General features: G+C 40.8%; 2 protein-coding genes across 3 annotated transcripts; both read left to right on the top strand.

The window, feature by feature from the left end:
• Positions 1–246: 246 nt before the first annotated feature.
• LOC101919200 (holocytochrome c-type synthase) lies at positions 247–7296 on the top strand. The gene is made up of 7 exons (XM_055814842.1): positions 247–355; positions 813–960; positions 1702–1850; positions 2452–2600; positions 3710–3829; positions 4647–4733; positions 4974–7296. The coding sequence occupies exons 2-7, from the start codon at positions 846–848 to the stop codon at positions 5170–5172; spliced, it is 819 nt and encodes a 272-aa protein (XP_055670817.1). The 5' UTR covers positions 247–355; positions 813–845; the 3' UTR covers positions 5173–7296.
• Positions 7297–13570: 6274 nt separating this feature from the next.
• On the top strand, positions 13571–26820 carry RWDD3 (RWD domain containing 3). Of its 2 annotated transcripts, XM_055815481.1 has the most exons (4): positions 13584–13775; positions 19500–19984; positions 20691–20806; positions 20906–26820. In XM_055815481.1, the coding sequence occupies exons 1-4, from the start codon at positions 13691–13693 to the stop codon at positions 21018–21020; spliced, it is 801 nt and encodes a 266-aa protein (XP_055671456.1). In that variant the 5' UTR covers positions 13584–13690; the 3' UTR covers positions 21021–26820. The 2 variants fall into 2 exon arrangements, with proteins under 2 accessions (XP_055671457.1, XP_055671456.1); XM_055815482.1 differs by lacking the exon at positions 20906–26820 and having other exon boundaries at positions 13571–13775; positions 19500–19937; positions 20691–20767.
• The last annotated feature ends 238 nt before the right edge of the window (positions 26821–27058 follow it).

Below are 27058 nucleotides of genomic sequence, written 5' to 3'. Positions count from 1 at the left end.
AGCCGCACGGGGGCCGCCACCGCGCCCCGCCGGCTCGGAGCCACCTGCGTGCGCGCGGCCCCGCGGCCTCTTCCCGCCGCGCGGGCTCCTGAGGTGCCTGCGGCCGTGCCCCGGGAGCGCGCTGCGGGCCGCCTCCGCCGCCGGGCCCGCTCAACGCCGCCCCGCCCCCAGCCCGCGCGCGCCCGGCGGGCTCGTGCGCCGCAGCCCTGTCCCCGCCCCTGCCGGCGGCGGGCGCATGCGCGGAGCGGGCGGGCGGCGCGGCGGTCTCGCGAGGGGGCGCGTGGCGGCGTGCTGCGCGCGGGGGCCGCGCTGGGGGCCGGCGGCGGAGGCGCGGGCCGGGCCGGGCCGAGCTGAGGTGAGGGGCGGCGGCCGCGGGGCGGGGGGCGGCGGCGGGAGGCGGGCGCGGCGGGAGGGCGCAGGCCACCGGGCCGGCCGGCTGGGCTCGGGGGGCGGGCCTGACCTTGCCCGCGGCCGCCGGGTCGGTCACGGCGTGTGTGGCGGTGCCGGTGCGGCGGGCCTGGCGGGGGGCAGGGGGCGGGCGGCGGGCAGGTGCCGGTGTCCCGGGCCCGGCGCCCCCTGGCCCACGCCGGCCCGTTCGCTGTTTGCCCTGGCGGCCGCCGCGGCCTCTCATTTAGGCTGGATGTTTATTACAAAGACTCTTTTTTTTTTTTTTTTAAAAATTTAATTTTTTAAGTTGTGATGTAGCAACCTAACCTGTACTCGCGTTCACCTTAATAAATAACCAGCGTAGTTTTGTATTATTGGATGTTTGTTTGTTTGTTTTTTAAATTTATTTTTGGTTTTATAATTAGAACCGGCGTAGAACGGGCAGCCGTGCAGAAGCCATGGGTTTGTCGGCCTCCGCTCCGGCTGCTGCGGGCCAACCGCTGAGTGCGCCCCAGCACCGTCAGGTGGCATCTCCACCGTCGGAGTGTCCAATGCACCAGGAAAAAATGAGCGGTAATTATTCTTGAAACTTAAGTGAAATAAACTCTTTATGTGGAAAACAAAAAAATATTTGGGGGAAAAAAAGAAAGTGACCCTACAAATAAAAACTTGAGGTTTTCTTTTAGCAAAAATATCTCTCAAGTAATTGTTCATGGAAAGGAGTCAGTTGTTCTCCAGAACAGCGTGCAAGCTGCTTTGTCAGCAGAGGCACTTGGTGCTTGCAGTAGGACCTGTGGGTCACTCCCGATTGTCATGTTTCACAGGGGCCCTGCAGGTCTGTTCCCATCCAGTCGTACATCCACAAAGGGTCAGGGAGCTGCAGGAGCCCCTGTGAAGGTGGTAGCTGGGAGCAGGTGGTTGTCGCTAGAGAACATGCATCTAGAAAAGGACAACAGAAGGGTGGGCTAAAATGAATGTCTGGAGAGAGAGGACATCAGCATTTCCACTGACACAATCAACATGTGTTGGATTAACATTGCTGTGGAAATGTTAAGTGCAAACAGTTTGGTATAGGGGCCAGCATGGGGTGGGGAATGAGCATTCAATGACTATGCAGGAAACTTAGTTCTTACCAGGGTGCTGGGTCCTGAAATGCAGGCAACGTAACAGTTAAAACTTGTAAAGCTTGGAAGAAGCAGCAAAATTCAGTTTGTATTTACATGAGTATTGAATGAACTGTTTTCCATTTCCTGTCATATCTTAAGAGTTTTCATTTTGTGGCAAAATAGATGCTATTTTTTTCCTGTATTTCAGGTTGTCCAATGCACATGAAGACTCCTGATCATAGAACTGAGAACACAGACGATGTTCCTGCACATCAAGAAAGAGCGTATGAATTTGTGGCGTGTCCGGTGAAGTCTGGTGCATCTGAAATGAAAGATGACATAGATCCTAGCAATATGGTAACTTTTGCTTATTTCAGATGTTTTCTAAAGTCTTGTTTCTTCTGAAACGCTATCCTCAAAATGTACGTAGCGGTAAATGTCTCAGGTGGGAACTCTGGCAAATAACTGTTTTGAATACTGCTTTTTCTCGTTGTATGTGCAAATATTTTTATAAAAACAAGTTACGCTTTATTTAACCATTTCCTTCAGATCTGCACCTTTTTGATAAAAGGTGGTTTTCCAGTTTGTAAATATCTTTTGCTGCCTATTTCTGTTTGTTAATTACACGCATGGTTTTTATGCTACAATAGTGGGTTTTAGGTTCTGTGTAATAGCAGTATGGGTAAGTTCTGACTGAGGCCTCTCCAAGATTGACTTTGATTTACAAGAAGCACTGCTCTTTAGGCAGAAGGGTTCCTTTAGTCTTTAGGTGACTTGTGCAAAGAGTTCTGCTGCAAAAGAGAAAGATAATTTTAGTGGACTTAAATAAAGGCTGAACTTCTTGATCTTTGTAGCAGCTGACTGAATTTTTTTTACACTTACATTTTCTCAAACACTGTAATGTAAAAAAAAAAAAAAGTCACGCTCTGGTTTGTTGTTGATTCTCCTTGTTTTCTAGATGCCACCTCCTAATCAGCAGCCATCTCCAGGTCAACCATTTCCATTGTCAACTGTTAGAGAAGAATCTTCCATTCCTAGAGCACATTCTGACAAGAAATGGGTCTACCCTTCAGAGCAAATGTTCTGGAATGCTATGTTGAGAAAAGGGTAAATACACTGTGAATTATCAGATGGAGTCTATGAATCTGAAATCCATGAAGTAATACAATTAGTTATTATTTAAGAGTTTATAACTAGCTGGTTTTAAAATTACAATTTTTATATCAACAGCTTTGTTTTAAAGGGTGAGCTGGTCTCAAAGGCCCATGTCTCCTCTAGTGATCAGCAAGATGGTAGGGAAGGTCAGACAGCTGCCACTAGCTCAGAAAATTTTATTAAAAGTCAGTGCATAGCTATAAACAAACTTTGCATGATTGCCAGCTTTCAAACTCAGTTGGCTTCGTGCTGTTCCTATAAACTGACAGTGAAAGCTCTGTGATTGTGAGAACAACTAACTTGACTTCACAGAATTGCTAAAAATGTGAAAATTGTTTGACAAGTAGATGTTTTTAATTTTCACAAAAAATCAGTGTAGGCAAGATCTAAGTGAATGTTAAATGTTTCCTGTGGCCTAAAAAACCTTCTGTGCTGCTGGTTCCTCATCCTTTTGTAATGGTTTGTTTGTCATTCTCAAACAGATCAACTGTAAAGGCGGTTACTATTAAAATATTAATTTCTTCGTTTACACATCAGTATTTTTCTTAAGACATTATGTATAAGCAGTCTATATTGAACACACAAGTTTTGATCCTGTAAACACCTAAATGTGTTCAATGGCATGTCTGTTGAAAAGGAAGCATGTCATAGCGCAGGGTCAGAGAGATGAAAGGCACTTTAAGTGTATGCAGAATGTATTGAATACAGGAGTTCTGTGCATTTAGGAATGCAAGTGGGATTTTTCCTAAGCATTTTTACGAATACCATGGATGTGCTGATGTTTGCGCGCCGATAACTTTCTGATCAAGTTAAGCTCTTAATTTAGCTGTCTAGAATTTGTGGATCTCTATGATGATAACTTTGATAACTACACTTTTACACAGAAAATGAAGTGGTTCTCAAGATGCTTAAGCAGATGAGCCAGAAGTTTCTATACTTGCTTTGTGTCTCTGCATAAAACCTTAAATCTCTTGATTCAAAAGCCCATCAGATAAACTGAGGAAGGTGGAGTAGTTATGCTGTAATGCTTGTAAACCGTTTTCAAATTCTTATTTTTTTAGGTGGAGGTGGAAAGATGATGACATAACAAGTGAAGACATGACCAACATTATTAAGATTCACAATCAAAATAACGAGCAAGCTTGGAAGGAGATTTTGAAGTGGGAAGCTCTTCACGCTGGGTATGTACACATGAAATGAAAAGCAAATCCTTTGGTTTAGCTCTTGCTTTTGTAATTCTTTGAATGTAGAATGTCTCTTCACTTTTCAGAAATACTCTGGTGCTGATACACCTCAAAAATTTTTGTCTTGTAAGAGCCTGCATTTTCATTAATATGGAAGAAGATTATCCAGAAGAGCTTAACTAGAACTGAATAATTGTTAAATTGGTAAAACTCATGAACGTTTTGGTGGGGGGGGGGTGTATAATGTGAATTTGGAGAAATTAGCTTCTTACCGTATCTATTTGGGAGTTATTTAATTGAAATCTTCATGTTATGAAAAATATGAGATGTAAACTTAGATTAAAAGTGACAGGTGTAAAACAAACTCACTTTTTAGGTCAGTATAGTCTGTGCTCCTAGAAGAGACAGACTAGTTTAAGTATTTTGCACGTAGAAATTTTTCTCTGAAATTCCATGACCTTTGTTACAGAGTAGTTCAGATTGCGGTTTTCTGTTCTCTAAACTGTTAAGTCTATGGATTAGATTTGCTGAGAACTGCTCTGTTGAGAAGTTACAAAGTGATGTGGAGCGTAACAAAGCTACTTTTACCTTACCAGCAGTAAGTGCTGTCAGAAACTGGGGGACTTTTCAAACCTTAAAAAAAAAAAAATAAAATCTGGAAGCTGGTTTAGATCACTTGTAATTATTTTTTTACTGTTGCTCTTTCTAATATTTGTGTTTTCTGTTACTAAACTGAATTACCATAGTGGATAAAACACTTGAAATAAGACTTTTAAAAGCTAAAACCTGTTTCCTTTTTTAACTGCGTGCACAGGGAATGTCCCTGTGGACCATCACTGATGCGGTTTGGAGGCAAAGCAAAGGAGTATTCACCAAGAGCCAGAATACGTTCATGGATGGGGTATGTTGGCAGGAGAGAAGGCCTTCCAGTGAGGTGGGAGGGTAGGGGCATGTGTCTGAAAACATGGCGTAGAGTTAATTTTAAGATGTCTCAGAACTGTTAAAATTACCAGAAGACAGAAGTAGTGGGGATCTTATGTCAGTACCTGGATAAATAAATCTTAAATAGGACTTCCACTCCCTCTCCCAGGTTCCTAATAACTGTTAAAATATGTGTGTGGTCTGTTACCTGCCTTTCCAGATATGAACTTCCCTTCGACAGACATGACTGGATTGTTGACCGATGTGGGAAAGAAGTGCGGTATGTTATTGATTACTATGACGGTGGAGCAGTAGATAAGAACTACCAGTTCACTGTCCTGGATGTTCGCCCTGCATTTGACTCTCTCTCAGCTGTATGGGACAGAATGAAGGTAGCTTGGTGGCGGTGGACTTCCTAACTACTCCTGTGGTGTGTAGTCGAGAAGTAAACCACTTTCCTCCTAGACAAAGGATAAGTGAATACCGGGACTTGAAACAGAAGTTCACTGCAACTGTCATTATTTTCATCATCACCACTATTCTTTGGGGATGGGAAGGGAGAATGGGGAAATCCATTGTTAAGTACACTGATGCATTATGGTGTTTTGAAATAATAAAATTAAAGCAGCAAAAACATGTATCTTAATTTTCTTAAGAGCTGGGAAATATTTTCTTACTTAGTTGCAGATTCTGCATAAACTTTCCTTTACATTTCATGACTCCAGTGCTGCATCAAATACATTAGGTTTCTGATTCTGACTGCAGCTTTGAGTATTACTTAAAGAGTGAAAACTGGAAATTTCGTAAACAATTTCATATACAAATAAAAGAGTATTTGGATACTTAGATGATGAATAAAGAGTAGAAGATCTGGACTGTTCCAAATTGCATGTTTTAATAACTACATAAAGCCATGTAATTGTTTTCAAATGGGCACTTTACCTGTTCAAATACATACTTCCTCAGAAAACTTCAGTCAAGTTTATTCTGTTAAAGGAAGTATAGTATAGTATGAATATTTTTAAAGGTGTGTTAGGTTGGAAAGGAAAATATACTCGGGCCTTAATCTGCAATTTATCTTTGAACAGAAGAACATCTGTTAGAAACAAAATGAGTGTGAGTGACTTTTAAAACAACGTTTCTAAAAGGAGATTAAATTGATATTTAATGGCTATTTATTCAAGTAATTTAAGAGGTTTGTTTTCTGATGTAAGAGAACTATTCTTTTAGTATTTTCATGTCTTTATTGTGTGTCCCGTAATGCATTCAGGACAGAACTAAGCCTTATTTAAAGAAACTGTCATGCAGTGCATCTGTATTTTGCATCTTCACTTCATCAACTGTACCATAGTGAGTTTTTTTTATATAATATGGAATTGCACAACGGTGTATGACTACACGGTCATACATGTTTCTGCATAGTAATTATAGTGAGACTTATTACAGATGTTTATATAACTTGGCTAAAAGGGTATCAAAATTGCCAAGAAATAAGGTTGATTTGAGTGCTTTCTAAGAGTGATGCACATTAATGGTGTGCGGATTAAAGATTTGAGTAATGTTTGTGCTTAATAAGGGAAAATTTACTTTTTTTTTAAGTCTTCCACTGTAATAGCTTTAAATTTGCATGGCTTGGTAAATCTCAGGTGCCACATACCCCTAAATTTAAATTATTCCTCCCTTTCAGCATATGTATTACTTTTGAGAAGGAGTTTTTCCTGCAAAACACTTGAGAATGGAAGGAGTAAGAGCATCACGTTGTAGTTTCTCAGATGGGGGGAGAAACTTCCTTCAGGAAACTTCACAACCTCAATGGGGAACCAGCTGTACATTCACTTCTTGAAAGTTGTGATTTTTAACTGACATTGGAAGCTTTTTCTTTTTTCCTGAGGGGAAAGCCCCTCAATGTTTCAGTACCCAGAAGTCCAGAATCCTAAGAGAAAACTACACTCTTACCCCTATCCACTTTCCTCATTCCTTTTTCACCTTTTTAGTGATTCATATATGTATTTACATATATATATATATATATAAAAATGAAAAATAGTTTGGGGCAAAAACCCCCTCCATCTGAGTGGGCCATGTATATATGAGATAGGTGAGAAGAATGTGAGCTTGTATGAAGCATATCTGATAAAGAGCTGCTCTTCTCTGTTCTAGCGTGAAGACTGAGGCTTACTGTTTTTTGGGGTGGGATTTTTTGTTTGTTTGTTACATACATTGGGTAACTTGATACATGTAGATTCTGCATTTTTCACAACTAGATATGGAAAAGGTACGCCAGTGTAAGGAGCGCTTCAGAAGCTTCAAAAGAACAAGTTTGCTTTATTGATTTTGGAAGCATGATGTTGAGTGCATTATGGAAATTGTAATTGCTGCTAAATCTGGTGAAAGGTGTCACATGCTACTTGATGCGTTTACCGTCTTCCGTTATGTTCCATCTCACATAGATTCAAACCTGTTCTTTTCTGTGCTACTGTTAATGAAATATACTACTTTGTCATCAAACTACAAGAAGAATCAAATAAATGTACTTTTCTTAATTGTGGTATTTGGTGATCATATTTTTAGCTGTACAGATTATTAAGATGAGCTTTTGCATGTGTCATGAGATTATAGTCTGTTACAACTAATCATATCTTTGAATAGATGTTACTCATTTATTAGGTGAATACAGAACCAAAACCCAAGGACTAAATTCAAATGTTTGCCAAGCAAACCAACAGCTCTCAAGAGTAAGAGCATATAGCAACAAATTCATTCTTAGTCCAGCTAACTTCTTAGGAGGGGAATGCAAGGAATTTTTTTTTCTTTAATCCTTAAAGTATGAATGAAATTAATTCATTTCTACAAGCAGTAAAACTTAAGTAAACATGCAGTTTTCTCTTTTAGGTTTGGGTTACTTTATGCATGATGCTAGCAGTTCACAATTTCTCAGAATATGTGTGTCAGAGAAATTAGAAGTCTTAAACTTGAAAAACAGTGATTTAAATTGATACCTTTCACGCTTCAGGAAGATGTTTTAACTGTAAAACTATTGTTTAGGCTCAATTAAAGATAGTGTGTGTGTATGTGTGAGTGTATATGCATAAATAAATACATTTATATCCTTTCTTTGTAAGTACAGAAAGGTATGGAGAGTTCGTGAAGCTCGAAAAAGTGAAGAAGTATCCTGACAGGCCCTTTCATGGAATTCTGCAGCAGCGCCAGGTTCCCAATCCCAGTCAGGCTGAAGCAGAAGTTCAGAACCCAGCATCTCAAACCAGGCTAACCTTGGGTACATGCAAAAGGGAAAAATCTGGACACTGTAACTACAGCAGGGCCACTTTTTAAATCAGTTGTGCATTTAGATCGCTAAAATTCACCTGTGTTCTGCTTTACAGTGTCAAAGCCCTGCTTGACCTATTGCGTTTGACTCTTGCAGTTAAAACAAGTTAGGAGAGAGCTCCTGTTCCGCAGCTGAAGATGCCTCCTTCAAGGATATTGCAGTGCTCAGAAACTGCAGTCTCTGTGACAGATTGATAGAAAAGAACTCCAGCTTAACACTCCAACTGTAACCAGGTGTTGGGTCGTATATAGTTAAGAGTGGGACTGATCTTTTTCTTTGCTGGAGCGGGAGCCCCTTCTGCATTTGGATACCTGGATTTGGGCTCTTGCTGTCTGTCGCTTCAGGCAGCCAGTGACTGCCCTGCAGTTAGGGTGCCTGGCAGTCTAGAGGGGCACCAAACCTGTGGTTGCTGTGCCTACAACACCCTCCCTACTCAGGAACGTTGGTGCAGCTCTCTGCTCTTCCACGGTAAGTCCTGTTAGCATCTGGCCAACGTGAGGACCCTGTAATGAGAGTGTCCTGGTTTTGGCTAAGTAGTGCTTACTCTAAATCGAGGACTCTGCACGTTTCCCATGCTCTGCCAGTGAGCAGATGCACAAGAAATCGGGAAGGGACGCAGCCAGGACAGCTGACCCGAACTAGCCAAAGGGATATTCCATACCATAGAACGTCATGCTGAGTATATGAACTGGGCGAAGCTGGCTGGGGGCTGCCGATCGCTGCTGGGGGACTGGCTGGGCATCGGGCAGAAAGTGGTGAGCACTTGTGTTGTGCATCACTTGCCTTTTTTCCCTTTCGGATTTTATTCCTCCCTCCCTCTCATTCTTATGACAAATGTTGTTACTATATTTTATTTTACTTACGGAATTATTATCTCAACCAGTGAGTTTTACCTTTTTCCCAAATCTCCTCCCCATCCTGCCCTGAGGCAGGGAGTGAGCGAGCAGCTGCATGGTACTTGTTACTGGGACAAGGAGTAATTCACAGGCTTGTCCTTTCAGGATGCCTGGATTTCCTGGCTATGTTGGGTCATCCTATAAAATTTTGCCTTTGCATTGTACTAGTAGGCAGTTTGGAAAGGGGAATGGTAACTTTTCTGTTACCCTTTATTTATTTATTTCCTTCTCGCCTAGAAACAACTTTGCTCCTCCTTTTCATATGCCAATGGTCCTAGCTTCAATCTTTTGAAGAATTTTTCAACTAAGCCTTAGAATTTCTGCCCTAATTTGCTATAGAAGGAAGAGACTGTTGCTGGTAAAAGGTATTTGTGTCCATTGGTGATTAGTGCTGGCTTTTTACTGAAAAAGCAAAGTGTTCTGGGTTAGCATTTTTGGATTTATGAGTGAAAGAGGTATGCTAGTTTAGTGTGAAATGGGACAACAATGCTGCCTAATGTTTACATAATGTATTTACTATCAGGACTTCGATGTGCTCTGTAAATAATTATTTAAAGTCTAAAATATGATGGTGAATATTGTTCTGTGTCCAAAAGGTGTGAGAGTGGCAAAGGATCTCTTGGTGCTCTGAAGATGATCATAGTCTGTCATCTTATGCACTCCCATTTTGCTCATTCAACTCTTGTGCCAAAGTTGGGGGATAATAGTTCATGTGCCAAAGTTCCAAAGATGAAGGCACAGATACTAAGGTTGCTGTATCTCAGCAGCTAAAAATGAAGGGAACTGGTAAATGAAGGAGAACCGCCTAATTTTTGGACTCTTACTAATGTTGTGGGTTTTATAGAAATGTCCCTTCCAAAAATACCACTACTATCTGTCCCCAACATTTACTAAATTAAATGACACTTTAATCTTTGGTCTCCCTTTGCTTACACCTGGAGGAAAATCCATGTGGTAAGGTTCCACAAGCAGATGTATTTGATGTGGAAGCTGAACTTATTTTGAGGATAGAATATACTACTCATAATGCTAGCTGAGCTTATGTCTTCAGTGTCACACCCTTCACTACCCACAAGAATCATTACATATGTTCTTTTTCAAAATACACCATATTTGCTAGTTTTCTACAAATTTTTAGTGGGCAACTTCATGCATTTTTACTGTCACTGAAAAGGTGTTCTATTTATTGTTCTATCTTTGCACAAGGTAAATTGCAGGCAAAGATCTATATGCAGTGAATCAAGTAAATATTGATTCTCTTGGCAATGTTAGTAATAATAAAAACCTATGGTCATAGTAGAGATGTCATTTTGTAGAAAGCATCCTTTTTAGTTTGCCTTAAGTGGTTAATCACTTTTCTGTGCATCTCCTTCAGGAAAGAAATGGTTTGCCAAACTCCTGGAGAAAGAATCTTAAAATTATTTTACGAATGTGACAGTTGCATTTATTTGGTCTTACTAATTGTACATCAAATTGTATGGAACCTTGTGGGCAGGGTACTAGTCTTGACTCCAAACGTCAATGTGTGGCCTTGAGCATGTGTGATATGATGCATTATTTACCAGTGAACCACTGATTCTGATGGCAGCTACTCACAAGACATGTCTGCATATTTGCAGCATGGGTACATATTTTTATGACTGGAGTCTGAATGAATCGAATTTTCAAAGGATAATGTAAATGTATTGGAAGTATTGGGATTGTTATTAGCCTTCATTAAAAAAAGTTAAAAAACCAGTTTCCTTTGCTGACATTGTTTGGACCATGGCCTCTCTTATAAAATAGAAACCATCACATTTGTTTTCAACATACTATGGCAAAACAACTCCATTACAGACTAAGTCATGATTTTGTTTTTTCTTAATGTTTTGCCAATTTTGTGGTAACTACAGAAGGTTTTAGCTATTTTTCTAACATGCTGCTGCTCTTGCCTCCAGCTCCTGAAGACTGTGACCCCATAAACCTCCTGTCTATAGAGATAGCTAATGCTTTAATTGATCATTAGTAGACTTTCAAAATGAGTTTCCATCTGCCAAAAGATTAAGTGTCTTAGGGAATTGACTTAGAGCAGTTTGATGCATGGAGGATAAATGCAAGTGCCTTTAAAAAGCACTGCTAGACCACAAATCCTTGAAAAACTTGCTTCTGAAATACTTACAAGGAAAAGTAATAGAAAAGATTTTTCCCATGATTTTTTTCTCAAATTAGAGAAGGCTTTTTTTATATATCTATGAGAATTCATTAGCTCATTTTCAAAAACCAAAGAGCAAAAACCTCATGAAAATGCTGAATTTAACCTTAGAACAAACCACAAAAATTTTGGCAGCTTTAATTTGCAACATGAATTTTTTGTTAAATGAATTTATGCCAGCTTTAAAAAAACACATGCTTTGGGAAAAAAAAAAAAAAAAAGAAAAAAGAAAAGAAAAGAAAGACAACTTTTCTGCTGGCTGTACTTGAGAATTCTCAGGAAAAAATCTCCATGTTTTATCGCAAATTTTCACAATTACAGGGTTACAGGGGTTGGTTCTCTTTCTGTTTTCTTTCAGCTTTTGCCTTCTAGCTTATTTGGAGTGATTTTTACAGGTTTTCATGTTGCTTTCTCTCTGCTGTTTTTGTACAAGCCACTTTTGAGAAAACTTCTACCATTGCAATAACACTTACAGTATTTACTACAGAAAGAATAGCTTCTTTCTGAAGTATCTGAAAAACCAGTGCTATTTAACTCTGTTAAGAACAGTTCTGACTGGTAAGAATACCATTCTGGCTGCATTAGAGCTGTCAACAGTGTTGTAGCAGAAAATATAGGGACTGCAGCTGTCCTACAGCAGTGCCGAAAGATGGATGTGATTTGTGCTGCATAGGTTAGCCATCACACTTCCCTGTGGTTATGGGTTCCTTGGTAGCATTTGTCTTATGACCCCAAAATGGGCAACTGCGGTGATTTTTAGACTCTTCCTAGTGGTCCTTTAATGCCTTCTTGAGTACATGCTTTTAGGACTGCTTACAGTTGTGGTACCTGGGTCGGCAGGGTGGCTGGCATGGAAATGACAGTAAAGATATGTGGACGGATGTTCCCAACGGACATTTCTTTCTAAATGTCTACTCTCCCGTCTCTTATTTGCCGCTCAGGTTAGGGGAAAATGGGTCTAAATGCTGAGTTTTCTATGTAATCACTAGTGGTTGTTGACGCAACACCTAATTGATTGGGGCTGTAATTATAGTGAGTGGAAAGCAAAGGATACTACTTTGCAGATAACACTGGGAAGATTAATCTTACCTATGGAGGAAAGGTTGCATTTTGTTTGCCTTGTCAGGCAAAGTGGAAAATACTGGTATTGTCAGTGGCATATCTGTTTATGACAGGATGCTGGAGCTGGTTTAATAGGCTGACTCTAAAAAGCAAGATTTTTTTGAACTTTATTTGCCACATGTTGATAGGAAAACATCCATTTAGAGAAATGAATATGGCTAATGTTATTCTATCAAACACTGCAATGTTTGAAGAAATCATAAAAAAAAAAAAGGGAGAGAAAATAAGATCTTGACTTGCACTTTAATAATAATGGAATATGAAGGCCAGATTGTAACTGTGGAAGTTCATTTCAAATTTAAATATTTAGCATTTTCACTAGTCTGCGAATACAAGAAAATTTATTACGTTAAGATGGAATTTAGATCTTTGACATGAAGCTGATATTTTCATAGCGTGAAAAATATCAAGCTGACATTATACTGTCTCATTTGATGACTTCCAAATGTCAGAGTGCAGTAACTTATTCATAGGGACCTCAGTGTCTTGTGATAGTGTCAATTTAAAAGACATTTACATCGACTTTTTTTTTTTATTTAAACATGTAAAATGGAATATGCAAAGTGGATGAGGAGAAGGGGAAAGACCAGAGGCAAGAAAGTTCTTAATAATAGGATGAGGCACTTTTAAGGCTAATTTCTGCTGAAGCCGCCTGACAGTGGCATGCACGGGGCTCCTGGCAGTGCTGACAGCTCCTGTCTTCCCGCCCTTCACAGCATTTCCCTCATTCCTGGCTCCGCACGCTCATGTTTCTTGTTATTTCAACAGAACTCGGGGGATTAAAAATAGCATGACATGCTTTCCTGAAAAAGTAACCCGCCCATCCCTTGCTTTTAAAAAGTGGTTTTGCAATAACGGGAGACACTGAGTGTTTCTTTTGAGGTGACTGCACCTGGGCGTTTGTGCTGCCATGGCTGCAGAATGCCTCGGGTGGCTGCTGACGGGATTATAAACCCACAACATCCGAATGCAAGAAGTATGAACTTATATTCTAGCAAAACTTTCTCTGGGAGTGTGCGGCCGTGCTGTTGGCTGCCCACAGCCTAAGGGCCACCAGGTCGCTCCCTCCCGCGGGCCAGGGGGCCGCCACGCCAAGCGGTGCAGCTGGCAGCAGGGAGCGGGCCGCGCCGGGACCCGCCGCCTCAGCGCGCCGCCATTTTGTTGGGCGTCGAGGGAAGCAGGCCCCCGCCCCTGCTGCCGCCCGCCGCCGCTCGCTGCCTCGCAGCCTGCCGGGGCGCTCGCCGCCGCGCCTGCCCGGGCCGAGGGGCAGCGCTGGGCGAGGCCGCCGCCGGGCTGGCAGCGCCCCGCCGCCCGCGGCAGCCTCCCTCAGGCGCCGGCCGGGTGGCCGCCCCGTGGCCGGCAGGGGGCGCCGCCGCCGCCCCGTCCCGCAGGCCGCGGCCATGTCGGAGCTGGCGCTGGAAGAGCTCTCCGCTCTCGCCGCCATCTACTGCGAGCCGGACGCCTGCGAGGTGTTGGCGGTCTCAGGTGAAGGCGGCCGCGCTGCCCTGCCGACAGCCGCGGGTGGCCCCGCTCGACACGGTCTCGCCGCGCTGCCCCAGCGAGACCCGGCGCGGCGGCAGCTCCTCAGCCGGCCGCCCTCCCGCCGTGCCCCGCCGCTGCGGCCCGAGCGGCGCCGCGCTGCCCGGCCCGGCCCCGGGAGGAGGCGCTGCGGGGCCGCTCAGCGGGAGCTCCGGCCCGGGGCCGCGCCGCCTCCGTCGCTTGCTGTGGGCGGCAGCGCGCCCTGCCCCGCCGTGTGGCGGTGCCGCTGGCCTCTGCGGGGACGGGGCCCGGCGGGCGCTGCCCGTTCACAGCTAGCGACCTTCCCGATGGCGGGTGCTCGCAGCGTGCGCAGAAAACCCGCGGTGGGCGAAGGGCAGCGCCGGGGGCGGGCTGGTGCCCTGTAGGGAAGTAAGCAGTTGCGTCTCATGTGTAACGAGCAGGTATTTGTGCTGTAGTAGTTCGTAGGGGTGCAGCTGTTGCCGTGCGTGAGAGGCCTTGGCTCATCTCTGACTTTTTCCGGGGTAAGGTAACAGGCTGGGCCTTGCGACGTGCCGAAGGGTCTCCAGCTTCAGCCGTACGTGTGTGGCTGTCGGTTTTAGGGGGTACTGAGGCCAATCTTGCGTGTTTGCTGCGGGCGGGAAGGTGGGGAGGTTTGTAGTGTTGGCTGCCATCCCCTGCTGGATGCTGTAGGCTGGGAACACAGTGAGTGTAGACACCTGTACACCGCGTTCTCGGCATGAGGCATGGCGGCCACTGATCAGAACATAATGTTAAGAGGTGACTTTGACTCGTCCGTGCTGTCACGGTGCTGTGAAGATGTCCCTTCAGCGAGGGAGAATAAATCTCAGTAGTTCCACCATACAACAGCAGTTCCTATCGGGCTTAAGGAGTGTCAGGTGGGATGCGTGTGTGTTGTGTGTCTGTTCAGATCCAGAGCATAAGCAAATTTCACTTGGCGCCTACCCCAGATGTGACAGCTTTGTGTATTTGTTGGAGATACATACACGCAGACAGACGGAATACGTGTGTGTTCCATTTCAATTCCTGCTCCCTGTTGTCCTGGGAGCTCTCGCAGCGTGCTGCCCAGCTCCCTGGTGGAGTAAGGGACAGGACAAGCAGCTTCCCGCTGGTTGGACTGCAGTAAAGTCCTGGGGAACACTGGTAAAAATGGATCCAGTGGCCTGCTGTCAGATTTTGGCTGTGCATGTATTCAGCCCAAAAGAACTGGGATTCATAAGGAAACGCTTTTGAACTGTCAGGGTGACCGAGCACTGGAACAGGTTGCCCAGAGAGGCTGTGGAGTATCCATCCTCTGAGATACTCAGAAGCTGTCTGGCTGATGCCCTGGGCAGCCTGCTGTAGGTGGCCCTGCTTGAGGCTGGACAAGATGACCTCCAGAGGTGCCTGCCAACCTCGACCTTTCTGTGATTCTGTACAAATAACTTCATGCTGCTTTGGTGTGAAATTACAAGTGGCTGCTCTTGAATGACTCACTTTAAAAAGTTACTAAGAAATTAGTTGAATAAACCTCAGACTTTTATTTGAAAATAGTTGTTGAAATAGATTTGTACAGAACAGCAAGTGGTTATTTGGAAAGACGACTTTGTGTGTAGACAGCCTCAAGAGGGAGGAAGGCAGTGTCTGCATGGAGCACAGTTAACTGGGGTAATCTAAAAAGCAGAATTGTTTTGTGTCTAGATCTGCACGACACGCCCTTTGCTCCAGTGTAGGCTTGTAATTCTGCCATTTTATTTTTGTATTGGTATTTAGAGATGTATTTTAAAAATACAGTTGATGAAATGTTTTGACTGAGTTTTATTGAAGTGAAAAAATCTTGGAATGTTATTTAGATATAATTTGAATACTTTATTCAGGCTTAACAGACCTTTATTATAAAAAATATGAACATATCTGAACGTTGCATGTGCACATCCATTCCTCTAAATCTGTTAGAGAAATATACGTGCATCCTTCTCTGTGCTTCATACATAGAAAAATAATTTCGTGTTCATAAGTTAACAGGATGTAAAAGGCTTAGAAGCCTTCCTGGAACATAAAGTGAAGTGCCACAAGTGCACAATGGGAACAGGCTATTATATATTTATGTTGATGTTATGTGACCTTGCATAGCCTTTAGCCAAGCTGTGTTCATGGTATGTTAGGATCATGTATATCTGGTTGATTTCCATTGTTTTTTTGCTGGAATTAAAAAGATTATTTACAACAATGATTACTGGTAATTTTGATACTTTGGGAGTTTACTTCTCTTTTATGTTGCAGCTACAGAATCCTTTAGTTTGCAAACAATTAATTTTTGCTGTATTCATTAGCTTATGTTTGCTTTATCTCTTCAAAACATATACATTGTCATTGACAAAGAGTGCACAGAAGTAACTTCCAGCAAGACTGTTATGTTATACTATCTCTAATAACATTAAGAGTAATTTGCGTGTAGATCCCCAGGATCAAAAAGGAGGCCATCGGGGATTTATGGTTTTGAGGAATGTAAGAAAATGCTTTTGCAGATCTCTTGGTATGCTAAAAACTTTGGCTTTCTGGAATTTAACAATGAAGTATTCAGAATGTAAAATATGTTTTTATCAAAACCAATGTGTTGATTAATTTAAATAAACTAATTACAGCATATTTTTTCTACCTTATGTATCTATTTACAGAGATTAGCATTACAGATAGAAATCTATAATTTATTTGTTAATCTGTTCTTCTCTGGTTTGCTCACCAAGCTTGCTATAAAAATATATTTATATATTCTAAGCTTGTACTTTAGTAGGTGCCATTTTCTGAATTTAAAAATAGACTGCATGTGTCGCATAAAATGCCTTTGGGCAGGAGAGGAGGGGGATATCTGTCTGGTTGACATGGAACATAAGAAAAAATCTGAAGTATGCTAGAGCTAAATATACTGATAAGCATGCAGCTATGGGGGGGGGGGAAATGAGTTAAAATGTATTGAGTTTAGTCTTATTAGCACATTAAATGCCAGCAGAATGGTCATACCCAACCCTTTATTTCAGAAATAATCACCATTTTGCTGTGAAGACAACTCAGATCTTGTAGCGTGTGCAAACAAAGGAAATATTTCTTTAGAGCCTCGTTATGCAGGGCGACGGTGGTTTGCTCTTTGTTCTGCCAGCCGTCTGCAGCGCTGGTGCAGAAAATGGACGCTGGAATGTTTAAATAAACTTTAGATGCTGTAGCCTCACAAGCGTTTTGAACTGGGTCTCCTCTTTAAAAGTAAGTCTGAAGCAGATGTAAATGAGCACGGCTGGGCTTTTTGTGATGGCTCAGGGTGATACACCTTGGGATGTGAGGCTGCGCTGCTTCCTTCAGATTAGTTCATCATCACAGGGAAAGGTGTGAGATTGTTGCAGGCTTAAGAATATGATCACTGCAGCAGGAGGCCCTTGCCGAAGGGGCAAGGTTGGCCTGTCTGTTTATCCCTCACTTACTTCTGAGTTGGTGAGATCTGTTATGACAAGCTAGTGAAAAAATCCTAGGAGGATTATCAGAAAGGTAACATGTTCTTCTGTCACCGTAATTAAGCTGGCAATAGAGTAGTATTCTTCAGCTCATTTAGAGGCTGTGCAATTTCTTGGCCACATAGTTTAAAATGAAGTGATTCACAGGTAGGAAGAGAGTAACGTTAATACCATTCAGCCAAATGCAGTTGGCTTTCAGCTGGCCGCGTACCTGGTGGGGCTGCCCTGGGTAAGGGGCGGCTGGATGGAGATGGCTCGTCAGGCACTGGCTGTGTGTGGTGCGATGCTCAGGTGTGTGGAGACCCTCCGTGACGGCCAAGAGGGTGCTGGGGGTCCCAGGAGGTATAGTGCAGGCTTTTCTTCTTCTACGTCTGGTTATGTGTACCGAGCCTAGCGTGATGCAGAGGAGCTGTTGTGGCTGGTGCCCCATAAGAAACGTTTGTCAGGACAGCAGAAGGCAAGGATACTGTGAAGACTGGGGTCTCTTCCAAGCTGGTGCGTTTCTGAGGAATAAACTTGCCTTAAAGGTAGTCTGGAACCTTTCATAGGGTCTTAGAAGACTGGAGACCAACTCCTGTTGGCAGGGAAGGCTTGGACACGCAGTGCCTTTAGGTGTGGGCTTGATTGGGTGTAATTTCGTTTAATTCACTGGATTTGCATCCACTGCTTTCGGCACTTGATTTGACTAGCGATGTTTTGAAGATGTTTGGAGACTTCTTTACAATAATGCTATGGTTTGATTATTGGGTTTGGAGCGTTTGCTAATTTTATTTTGTAACTGCTGTGTCCTAGAGAGTTCTTCATATGACCCAAGAAGGAGGTTTGGAAGCAAGCCTTTGGCTAAGCTCTCTAAAGTGCTTCTGTCTGTCCGAGTCACTTTTAGGTTCTTTCACTTATTTAGCAGGGTTCAAATATAAAATCATAGAGAGCACTGAGGTTGGTTAGTGGCATCAGTGATACTAATCAAACATAATTCAACTGACTGTCATGTAAAGGAAGGTAAGATAAGGTAGGGGGAGAAGGCGGCAAGTCACTTCAAAAGAGCTCCTCTGAAACTCAGCTCTGCTCTAATCTGCCTTTCAAATCTGGCTTCTCCTGCCCTCATAGAATGAATCAACCTGACATTTTAGCAGTTTTTTAAAGAAAAGGGGTGAAATGTTTGGAGTGCATCAAAGGGGTGAAGCAGAGAACATCTGAAGAAGATAATCTTTTATCTAATGCCCTCTTTTCTTCATGGCAGAGGAGCAAAAGTACGTTAGGTCTTTGTCCCGGCATTTTACTTTATGAAGTTTTGTATTGTTTTTCTGTGAAACATGTTTTAGACAAGAAGGCTTTCTTGCAGGAATAACTTTCATATTCAGCATCTTTAATTATGTGATTTCTCAGGAGGATGTGGTCTTTTCCCCTTCCTGCTGCATAATGTATGCATCCTTTTCAATCCAGAAATAATTCTGTTCTAAAGTGGACCAACAACAGGTTTTGAGTAGATATGCAGATTATATACACATGCACTTATATAAGTATATACATGTATAAATATATGTATGTAGTGTCGGGTCAGATGTGCAACAGAAATGTTTTCGTTACACCAGTCCAACTTCTGAAATGTACAGAAGTTTGCAGAAAATAATTAAGCATGTTTTCTCCGAAAGCTGCAGGGGACAAAGAATCTGACTTTCTTTTTTCCAAGTCTTTCTTCAGCGTGGAACTGCTTTTGAATGGTTGTCTTGAAAAATACTCAGTACAAGTCTATTTGCCTTGTGCTGGTACTGATGTTAGAAGTCTTACACATTTCTCTGGGAGCAAAGTTAGGGCAGTGCTGAGTCCATCCAGAAGAGTCTCTATTTTTGGTTGTCCCTGCTCCTGCTGTTGAGCTGTAGAAGCCTGCTTAGGTGTTTCTGAGAGAGACAGGTCTTTATTACTGGCCTGTCTAGACTTTGAAAGAGCCAAAAGGTGTGAATACTTCTTAGAACGTGTTAATAACTTTCCTTCTAAGTATGATATGGAAGTGTTTCATTTCAGGATTCCCTGTAAGTATAGCTGCGCCATTGGTTGCAACCCCCTACCCTGCAAAAAAACCCACACCCCTTATTTTATACAGAATGGTAGTCATTTGAGTTGAATTGCTGAAGAAAATAACATGACTTAATAATATATATGTATTCAACTTTGAGCAAACTATTAATGGTTATTTTTTGATACTTTCCAGAGACGCATGGAATCACATTTAGAATTCAAATCGGCGTGAAAGAACTGCTGGATACAGATGTACTTTTAAAGCTGTTATTTCATTTACCAGTCAATTATCCATCAGTTCTACCAGATATTTCTGTTAACTCAGACCAGCTTACAAGAGCCCAATGTACGGATGTGAAAGATAAATTACTTGAACAAGCAAAGAAGCATCTTTCTGAACCCATGGTACATGATCTGATCCTTTGGATACAGCAGCACCTTAAAGATGTCATTAAGCAATCAGCAACAGTTTGCAATGAAAAAACTACTTTGTCAAAAGGAGCAAGTACAGAGGATCATATCTGGATGCTCCTTTTGCATTTAGATCACATGAGAGCAAAGGCAAAATACGTCAAAACTGTGGAAAAATGGGCTTCAGATCTAAGGCTGACTGGAAGACTGATGTTCATGGGCAAGATAATATTGATTCTTCTTCAGGGCGACAGGAGCAACATTAAGGTGCAGGAACAATGAATGTTGACTAGTTCTATTGATTTACTACTGAAACCTATGTGTCTGAATATTCTGTGTGTGTTTTTCTAAGATTAACAATTTTGGAAGCACATTGATCATTACAAGAGTAGGAAGGCCCAACAACTTTATTTTGTATTTAAGGAAAACAAGGTATTATGTGAGAAAGAAACCAGTTATACCTGTAGATCTGTGGCCTGTATTGCTTTGCTTCCCACTGTGATTATACTCTTGTATTCCATGCGTTCCCTGACTGTAATATGCCTAAGTTGTCTCCTGTATTTCCCAAATGCCCTAGAAAACAGAACGTTTATGATTAGAAATTAATAACAGACGTATTGTGAGCTCATTACTCTCTCTTTCCTTGACTTAGACCACGTGGTGCTCCTAGCACACACCTGGGCTTTGAACTTGTCTGTACTTGGGAATTCCTGCTGCACTAGGCAGGTATTTGTGGTGGTATAGGAGGAGGATGTTTTGGTTTTTCAAACTCACGTTCAATAGGTCAGTTAAGACTGCACTTAACTTCAAGCTGATGAATAGAAATAGTCATGTGCTTTTTGGGATGGGCACTTTCAAAGTTTGATTCCTGTGTTCTGAAAAAAATCTGTAAGTTTCGTATAGATTTTTACATTTTACTAAACTTCGAAGATACTAGGTGACATTTAATATTTTATTCTTATTTGTTGTTTAGGAGTACTTGATTCTTCAGAAAACTTCCAAGGTAGATGTGGACTCAAGCGGAAAGAAATGCAAAGAGAAAATGATTAGTATACTGTGTGAGGCAAAAGTACAGTCACAGCATAAAAGGTATAATTTAGTACTGTTGTGGATAGAAAAGTTAACAGAATCGATAATTACATTCTGACAAATCTAGGCATATTCATGAGTTTCCCTTTTATAATGTAGGTTTCAGGCGTTTGAAGTCAAAGAATATTCAACACTGGATGAGCTACAAAAGGAATTTGAAACAGCAGGACTTACAACTCTTTTCTCTGAGTTTGTGCCTCCTCTCTTAAAGTAAAATTAAAAGAAAATGCTGGACCTTTGACCAAAGCAGCAGTTGATTGCAGATGCCGATGGAAGATGAAAGGACTATTTTGGCAAACAACATTAAAGCTTTTCTCCAAAAAATGCCAGAAGTAGCCATCCTCTTGCAAGAAGGAGAAGGGAATTCATCGATTAAGAATTGATAACTTGTTGACATTTATGTATTGCTCACTTTTTCCAAGGAATGTGGAGTTAATTGTGATTATTGCATGGCAAGCGTGAGAGATTGGGAAGAAATCATGTTAAAATAATAGTCTTCTAGTTAGACTCTGTTTTGCGATCCTTGTGTTTCAGTGTTTTGGTTTTTCTCTCTCATGGTAGTGTTTTTTCGTAATGGCTTGCTAGAAAGCATGATTAATTTTGCTTTGAAAGCTTATGTGCAGATATTTCTATAAAAAGCCTAGCAAACAGATTTGAATATGTGAGGACAGCATATACTTAATATCCCTTAGGAGTTCATCTGCTAACTTTTCCTTCTCCATTTATTTTACTATAAATGCTAGACTGTTGATTTAAAGAAAACGCTCATGTCACTTGAGGCCTGAAAAAACAGAAGTGTCTTTTTGAATGTTAGTTTTTATTCTAAAATGTATAAAAACACCCAAGTGGAGAGTTTAATTTATTAAAAAACTAGGGTAAAGCCAATAGTAATATTTTCTTTGATAGTTTACAGATTCCTTTTTGCACTTTATCTGGTTTTACTGCCTGTGCATCTTCAGATGTCTTGATTCTATTAAACTGTCAGACCAGTATGCATACAGACTTCAGTCTTCTTTCTCAAGACTTATATCAAGGCTTCTGTCATTTGAGAAGCTGGTAAGCTGTAACTTCCTATTAAAATTTCTCTACCTTTAACATTTTTTTTTTTTTGGATGGGTCAGTGGCCTTGGCCAGCTTATACATTTTTTTACCACTAGCCTGTGTTTTACTTCAGCATAATGTTACAAATATATATGTAGTTTTTACAGATTAAGTTGTGCAAGTTCTGTTTGCCTAGGGAGAATTGGATACCTATTTCTTAGAATTACTAGTGTCCTTTTGGTTTCTCTTTTACCTGATACCATTCTCTAGCAAGACTAAATTGTGCAGTAGTAAAAATTCCGAAGTCATGGGTTTTTCAGTAACTAGCAATGCCATTTCAATTGGTTTTAGCACATAGCTAAACATGGGCTTTACTGCTTTCTGAAACTCACTCCCAGAAGCTGAATGACTCATGTATTCTTTGTTAACTGAAAAGATTTGATCAATTCAGTGTAAATTAATTTATCTCCATTGTACTGGGTGAAGACTGGTACGATTTGGTTAGCTCCTGTAGTGTGGTTTGGCAAATCATTACCTAAGACATTTTGATTTCCAGTTTCATACCCAGACCATAAGATCATACCTCTTTCTTTATGTACACTAGAGAAGCAACTAAAGCAAACTATTAAGCTTTTTGGCATTTACTATCGAGGTTTCAAATGCATAAAGGGTTGTAGACCATTTGAGAGTTTCTTAAATTTTTAAGGAGTTTGGTCATTTTCCTGATATGGAACGTCTCAAATACGTATGTTGCATGTTATTTTGTGCACTGAGCTTATTTAGTGAGTCAGTTGCAAAAGCTCTTCTTGATGAGTCTTTCATGTGTAGCATATATAGTACTTCAGGGACAGTAGAAAACCAGACTGGATTAAACAAGATTTACAAATCTATTCTATATTATTTTGAAATGGTTTCCTGAGAGAAAGGGAATCTCATTTTCTGTCATTGTAAGTGTATGTGGAGGTAAGTTTTTACTTTTATAAAAAAGAATAAAACTGAAGTATCTTTAAAATATTAAAATATCATGTATTTTAAATTATAGTTTTCAGAATTGAGCTATTCTCAGTTAAAATACCCATTCTATGTCAGTTCAGCAGGAAGTCTTGAAAGATGCAGAGGCTCTCTCCTTGTACTATGTGGTAGATCTGACAAGTATCAACAAGAAAAGGCTTATGCATGTGCAGCGTAAGAAAACATAATTAGTATCTCTCTGCAGATCTAAATGTTGTACAGTTTTGCTGGATGGATTTTATGTCCTCAGCCAGATACTTACTTTAAAATGCTTCACTTTTCTGGAAGGAGAATAGTAAGGTACTTCAGTACAACCTATATTACAGTCTTGGCCATCAGAGTCTAGCAAGGGCATTATCCAACATGCATATACATCAGTTGTGTATCCTTTCTGTGAGAACTGGGTTGAATAGCGTACATAATCATGTGATCTCAAATTGCACGTGACTGCAAAATAACTGAGGCACGCAGTTGTTGCGGTCATCTTTTCTTGCAAGATCAGATGCAGACTCTCCCAACTGTTTCCTCCCTGCTATAAAAGCTACTGTCACTAGCAGCATAAGAAAAGCCGTTTGTAGGGTCAGTGGTTGCCAGTTGCACTCGGGTATGAACTCATGTATTTTCTTGAATATTAATGCCTGATGCCTTCTTGGTTAACTGTTTGGTTGGAGCAGCAGGCAGTTTAAAAACGTAAAAGAATTTAAAAAGCAAATAACAACTGGGTAAGTTGCAGCTCTCTTCTGATCTGTGCTTATCTTCTTGCCAAATGAAGCTGTAGGAAGCTAGATGATTTCTGTATTTCAGGAGCTGTAAAAAGCAGTTTATGCAGTGCATTTTTATCATACTTGAATTTGTTACTAACTTATATTGGACAAATCAACAAGTCCAATGTAGGGAAGGACTGCAGTTTTTTTGCTTGGTTTGATGTGCTTCAGGAGAATTACAAATCTGATCAGCTTGATACTGTTCAGACATCAGAGAACATGAAAACTGATGTCAGTCTGATTCTGTGAAAGCAAATGCTTTTGCCTACCCATCAATCAGTCACTTATTTTGAAGGGTAGGAGGATATCTTGTGTTCAGACAAGGAGACAATATTTTTAAAGGTTGTTCTTTTGGAAGGATGTTGCAGCTGTCTGTTAACTGGTGGTTTGTTTGCATTTATTGTAAAAAGAGATGGGCAAGCCTGCGAGCCCCTGGGGCACAAAAGTCATTGAAACGCATACTGTGGTGCATGTTCTACCCTCCAAGGGAACTGAAGCAGACACAGAAGAACAAAATGCAGGGAAACAAAGTCAAGACTCCTGAGAATTGTTGAAGAATGCATATCAGTGTCTAAAAAGTTAGTGAAGTGTATATAGCTATCAGAATCAGACAATGTGACTGCAAGGAAAAAGAAATCTCTAAAGAAAAATTGGTTTAACAAATTCCAAGCTAGATTTCTTGTGGATATTGTATTATAAATAATTCTTTGAACAGCATGTTAGTAAAGCCTTGATTCTTGTGGACTTTCTTGTTTCTGAACAATAGCACACATGAAGCCTTTCTTGCAGAAGAGACATTCATGATGGTGTTCTCCCAGGTGGGTTCCCCAGTGCCTGATATTGATTGTGCTGCCTGCATAAGTTGTTAATATATCAGTAGCATTTTTCTTTGCTGCCTGTTTTTGTCGAAGTTGTAGGAACTTTGTTTCTTTCAGGCTATTAACCTCTCATTTTAATGGAATTGATTGGAATTCAGAAGTTCTAGAAGAATTTTGTAGTATAAATATGTGTGCTTCTGTATAGACAACACATCTGCATAATCATAGTTTCCTTTGAAAATCAGGCTAAAATGAAAGCTGTTGCAACAGGACTGACAACTTGAAGAGTCAAGTTTTTATGATTTAAAGCTGAGGTTTGATAGGTCTTTTTGAATCCCTTGGTGTAATGTGTGAAGAAAACAAAAAATGGGTTAAGAAGGGATACATAGGAATAGGAGCAAAAATGCCAACCCTAATGTCAGCCCTGTTTGCACAGTTGTTTTTGCATGGATGCATCGCCACCAAAGCACTTGTTCCAGTCCTGGAGGCTTGCTCGATCTGCAGAAGGATGTGCTAAACCACGACTGAATGAATGTCTTGGGTGGTCATTTGCCAGTCTCTGGAAGAGATGGCACTGGCTCTTGTTGGGTGGGTTTGTAGGCAAACAGCATGCGTTTGCTTTTTCTGCTCTTTTCATATGATTCATGAATATGAATATATGTTTTGTATGCATTGTATGCCTGCATTTTCTGTGGTACGAGAAGGATGGTTTGGTATCTGAGGAGCACTTCTCTCTCTTTACCCTTTGTGTGGCAAGTGTAAACTGTAACCAAAGGGTAACATGAGACCAAGATAATTTTTACTACTATACGTAACATCACGTCTTGCTATATATGTATGCTACTACTATGGCAGAGTAGTGATGCCTGTGGAAACAAGGACATCAGAGTGCTAACAGACTAAATTACTAAATTCTGCAAGAAATCAATCTTTGTATAGTTTTGGTTTTTAGAATTATTACTGACTGCCATTATGACCAAGGTCTGTAGATAAAATCATCTCTGTCTGGTACAGGGAGGAGCAGGAATAAAACTCCCTTCTATTCTGTATTAATTTTTCAAGGCATTATTTACAGTATTAATATATACAATTTATATTTAAGGGTTGCTATTATCATCTCTTGAAAAGAAACCTTTATGAGCAGCACATACTGTGAAGAAGCCTGCCATTCAGGAGAATAGCATGACTTCAGTGGAAGCCATGCAGAGTTCCAGAGCAGGGAAATACTTTAGTGGGGAACATCATCAGTACTGGGAATCCACCAGCTTTTTTTACTTATTCAGTCTCATTAAAATTATCATTCTTGTACCCACCCACCCCCTTTGTTATTTGCTGGTTTTGCTGTTACAGGGAGGATAAGATACTATAAGAACTCATAGATAAAAATCTGTGACATAATCAATTAAAAAAAATTGAAAGTAGATTTGATTGCTTTGTGAACAAGGCTAATTTTTCTGTTTTGCAGTTCTCTCTCATTTTCCTATAATAAGTCTGTTTGCCTCTTATTTCTGTGTGAATGACCCCAAAACCCACCAAGATCAGTACAAATTATAAGTACTGTAATGAGCCTAAAGAAACTTCATGGTGGAAAATATTTTGTTTACATTTTTTCTTTTAAAAATAGTTCAATAAACCCTACATGTGGATGATTTAAAACCTAGTGTCCCTTGATTTGTTCAGCTTTATCTGTGAAAATACAGACATAATCATGTTATAGTTCATTTGAAATAAGATGATGAAATGTTGCACACGCTGTATTTCTGCCAGAGTCTGAGACTGAAATTGCTTGTATTATGAAATAGTGCAATTGCTGGAATCAACTTTCATATATCTTATAGTAGTATTAAGCATTATCATCCTGTCTCTTTGTGCATAACACATGCAACACTGGCAGCACTCTGTTCTGGTTTTATATTTTAAATGTATACTTAATTTTGTGTCATCTTATGCAAGAGTTATGATTGTTTATGTGCTTAATTATAGACATAAATGGAACTTTAAATGTAAATATGCTAATAGCATTTTGCAGTTATTCTGTGCCATTTTCATATATTGGCTTTTATATCAATATTAGTGTTTTCTAACCTCAAAGTATTAACTTGCAGTGAAGAGAACTCTTCAGAGTGACGGAAGAATTTCTAAAAGACAATTTAAGAAATTCTTTGGATGCTAAAGATGAATCCATTAATGTTTTCAGTTAATTATGCATTCAGGTGCTTGAATTTTGTATTAATAAGGTAACAACCTTCTGATTTTCTTTGTGTTTCTCAATGTAATACAAGTAATCCATTTGTATCCTGCATTAGAACACAGCTGATCATGGAGTTGGGGTCAATTCTTTATTAGTATTTCCCATTATAAATATCTATGATTCATTGTATGTATGCATTGTTATTTATTATAACTGGAATGCAAAGAGTCATTTTAGGATGAAACTTAGATTCATAGAATCATGGCATGGTTCGGGCCAGAAGAGACCTTAAAGTTCTTCTAGGTCCATCCCCCCTGCCATGGGCAGGGACACCTTCCCCTAGACCAGGTTGCTCAAACCCATCCAGCCTGGCCTTGAGCACTGCCAGGGATGGGACATCACAGCTTCTCTGGGCAGCCTGTGCCAG

The sequence above is a fragment of the Falco peregrinus genome, chromosome 10 (assembly GCF_023634155.1).
Source record: "Falco peregrinus isolate bFalPer1 chromosome 10, bFalPer1.pri, whole genome shotgun sequence".
NCBI classification, from domain to species: Eukaryota; Metazoa; Chordata; class Aves; order Falconiformes; family Falconidae; genus Falco; species Falco peregrinus.
This window is presented reverse-complemented; position numbering and strand designations above follow the sequence as displayed.

Coding starts and splice junctions, on each gene's coding strand:
- LOC101919200 (XM_055814842.1), top strand. CDS start 846: ATGGGTTTGTCGGCCTCCGCTCCGGCTGCTGCGGGCCAACCGCTGAGT. Junction 3,830..4,646: donor TGGGAAGCTCTTCACGCTGG/GTATGTACACAT, acceptor CTGCGTGCACAG/GGAATGTCCCTGTGGACCAT. Junction 4,734..4,973: donor AGAATACGTTCATGGATGGG/GTATGTTGGCAG, acceptor CTGCCTTTCCAG/ATATGAACTTCCCTTCGACA.
- RWDD3 (XM_055815481.1), top strand. CDS start 13,691: ATGTCGGAGCTGGCGCTGGAAGAGCTCTCCGCTCTCGCCGCCATCTAC. Junction 19,985..20,690: donor GCGACAGGAGCAACATTAAG/GTGCAGGAACAA, acceptor TTTGTTGTTTAG/GAGTACTTGATTCTTCAGAA. Junction 20,807..20,905: donor GTACAGTCACAGCATAAAAG/GTATAATTTAGT, acceptor TTTATAATGTAG/GTTTCAGGCGTTTGAAGTCA.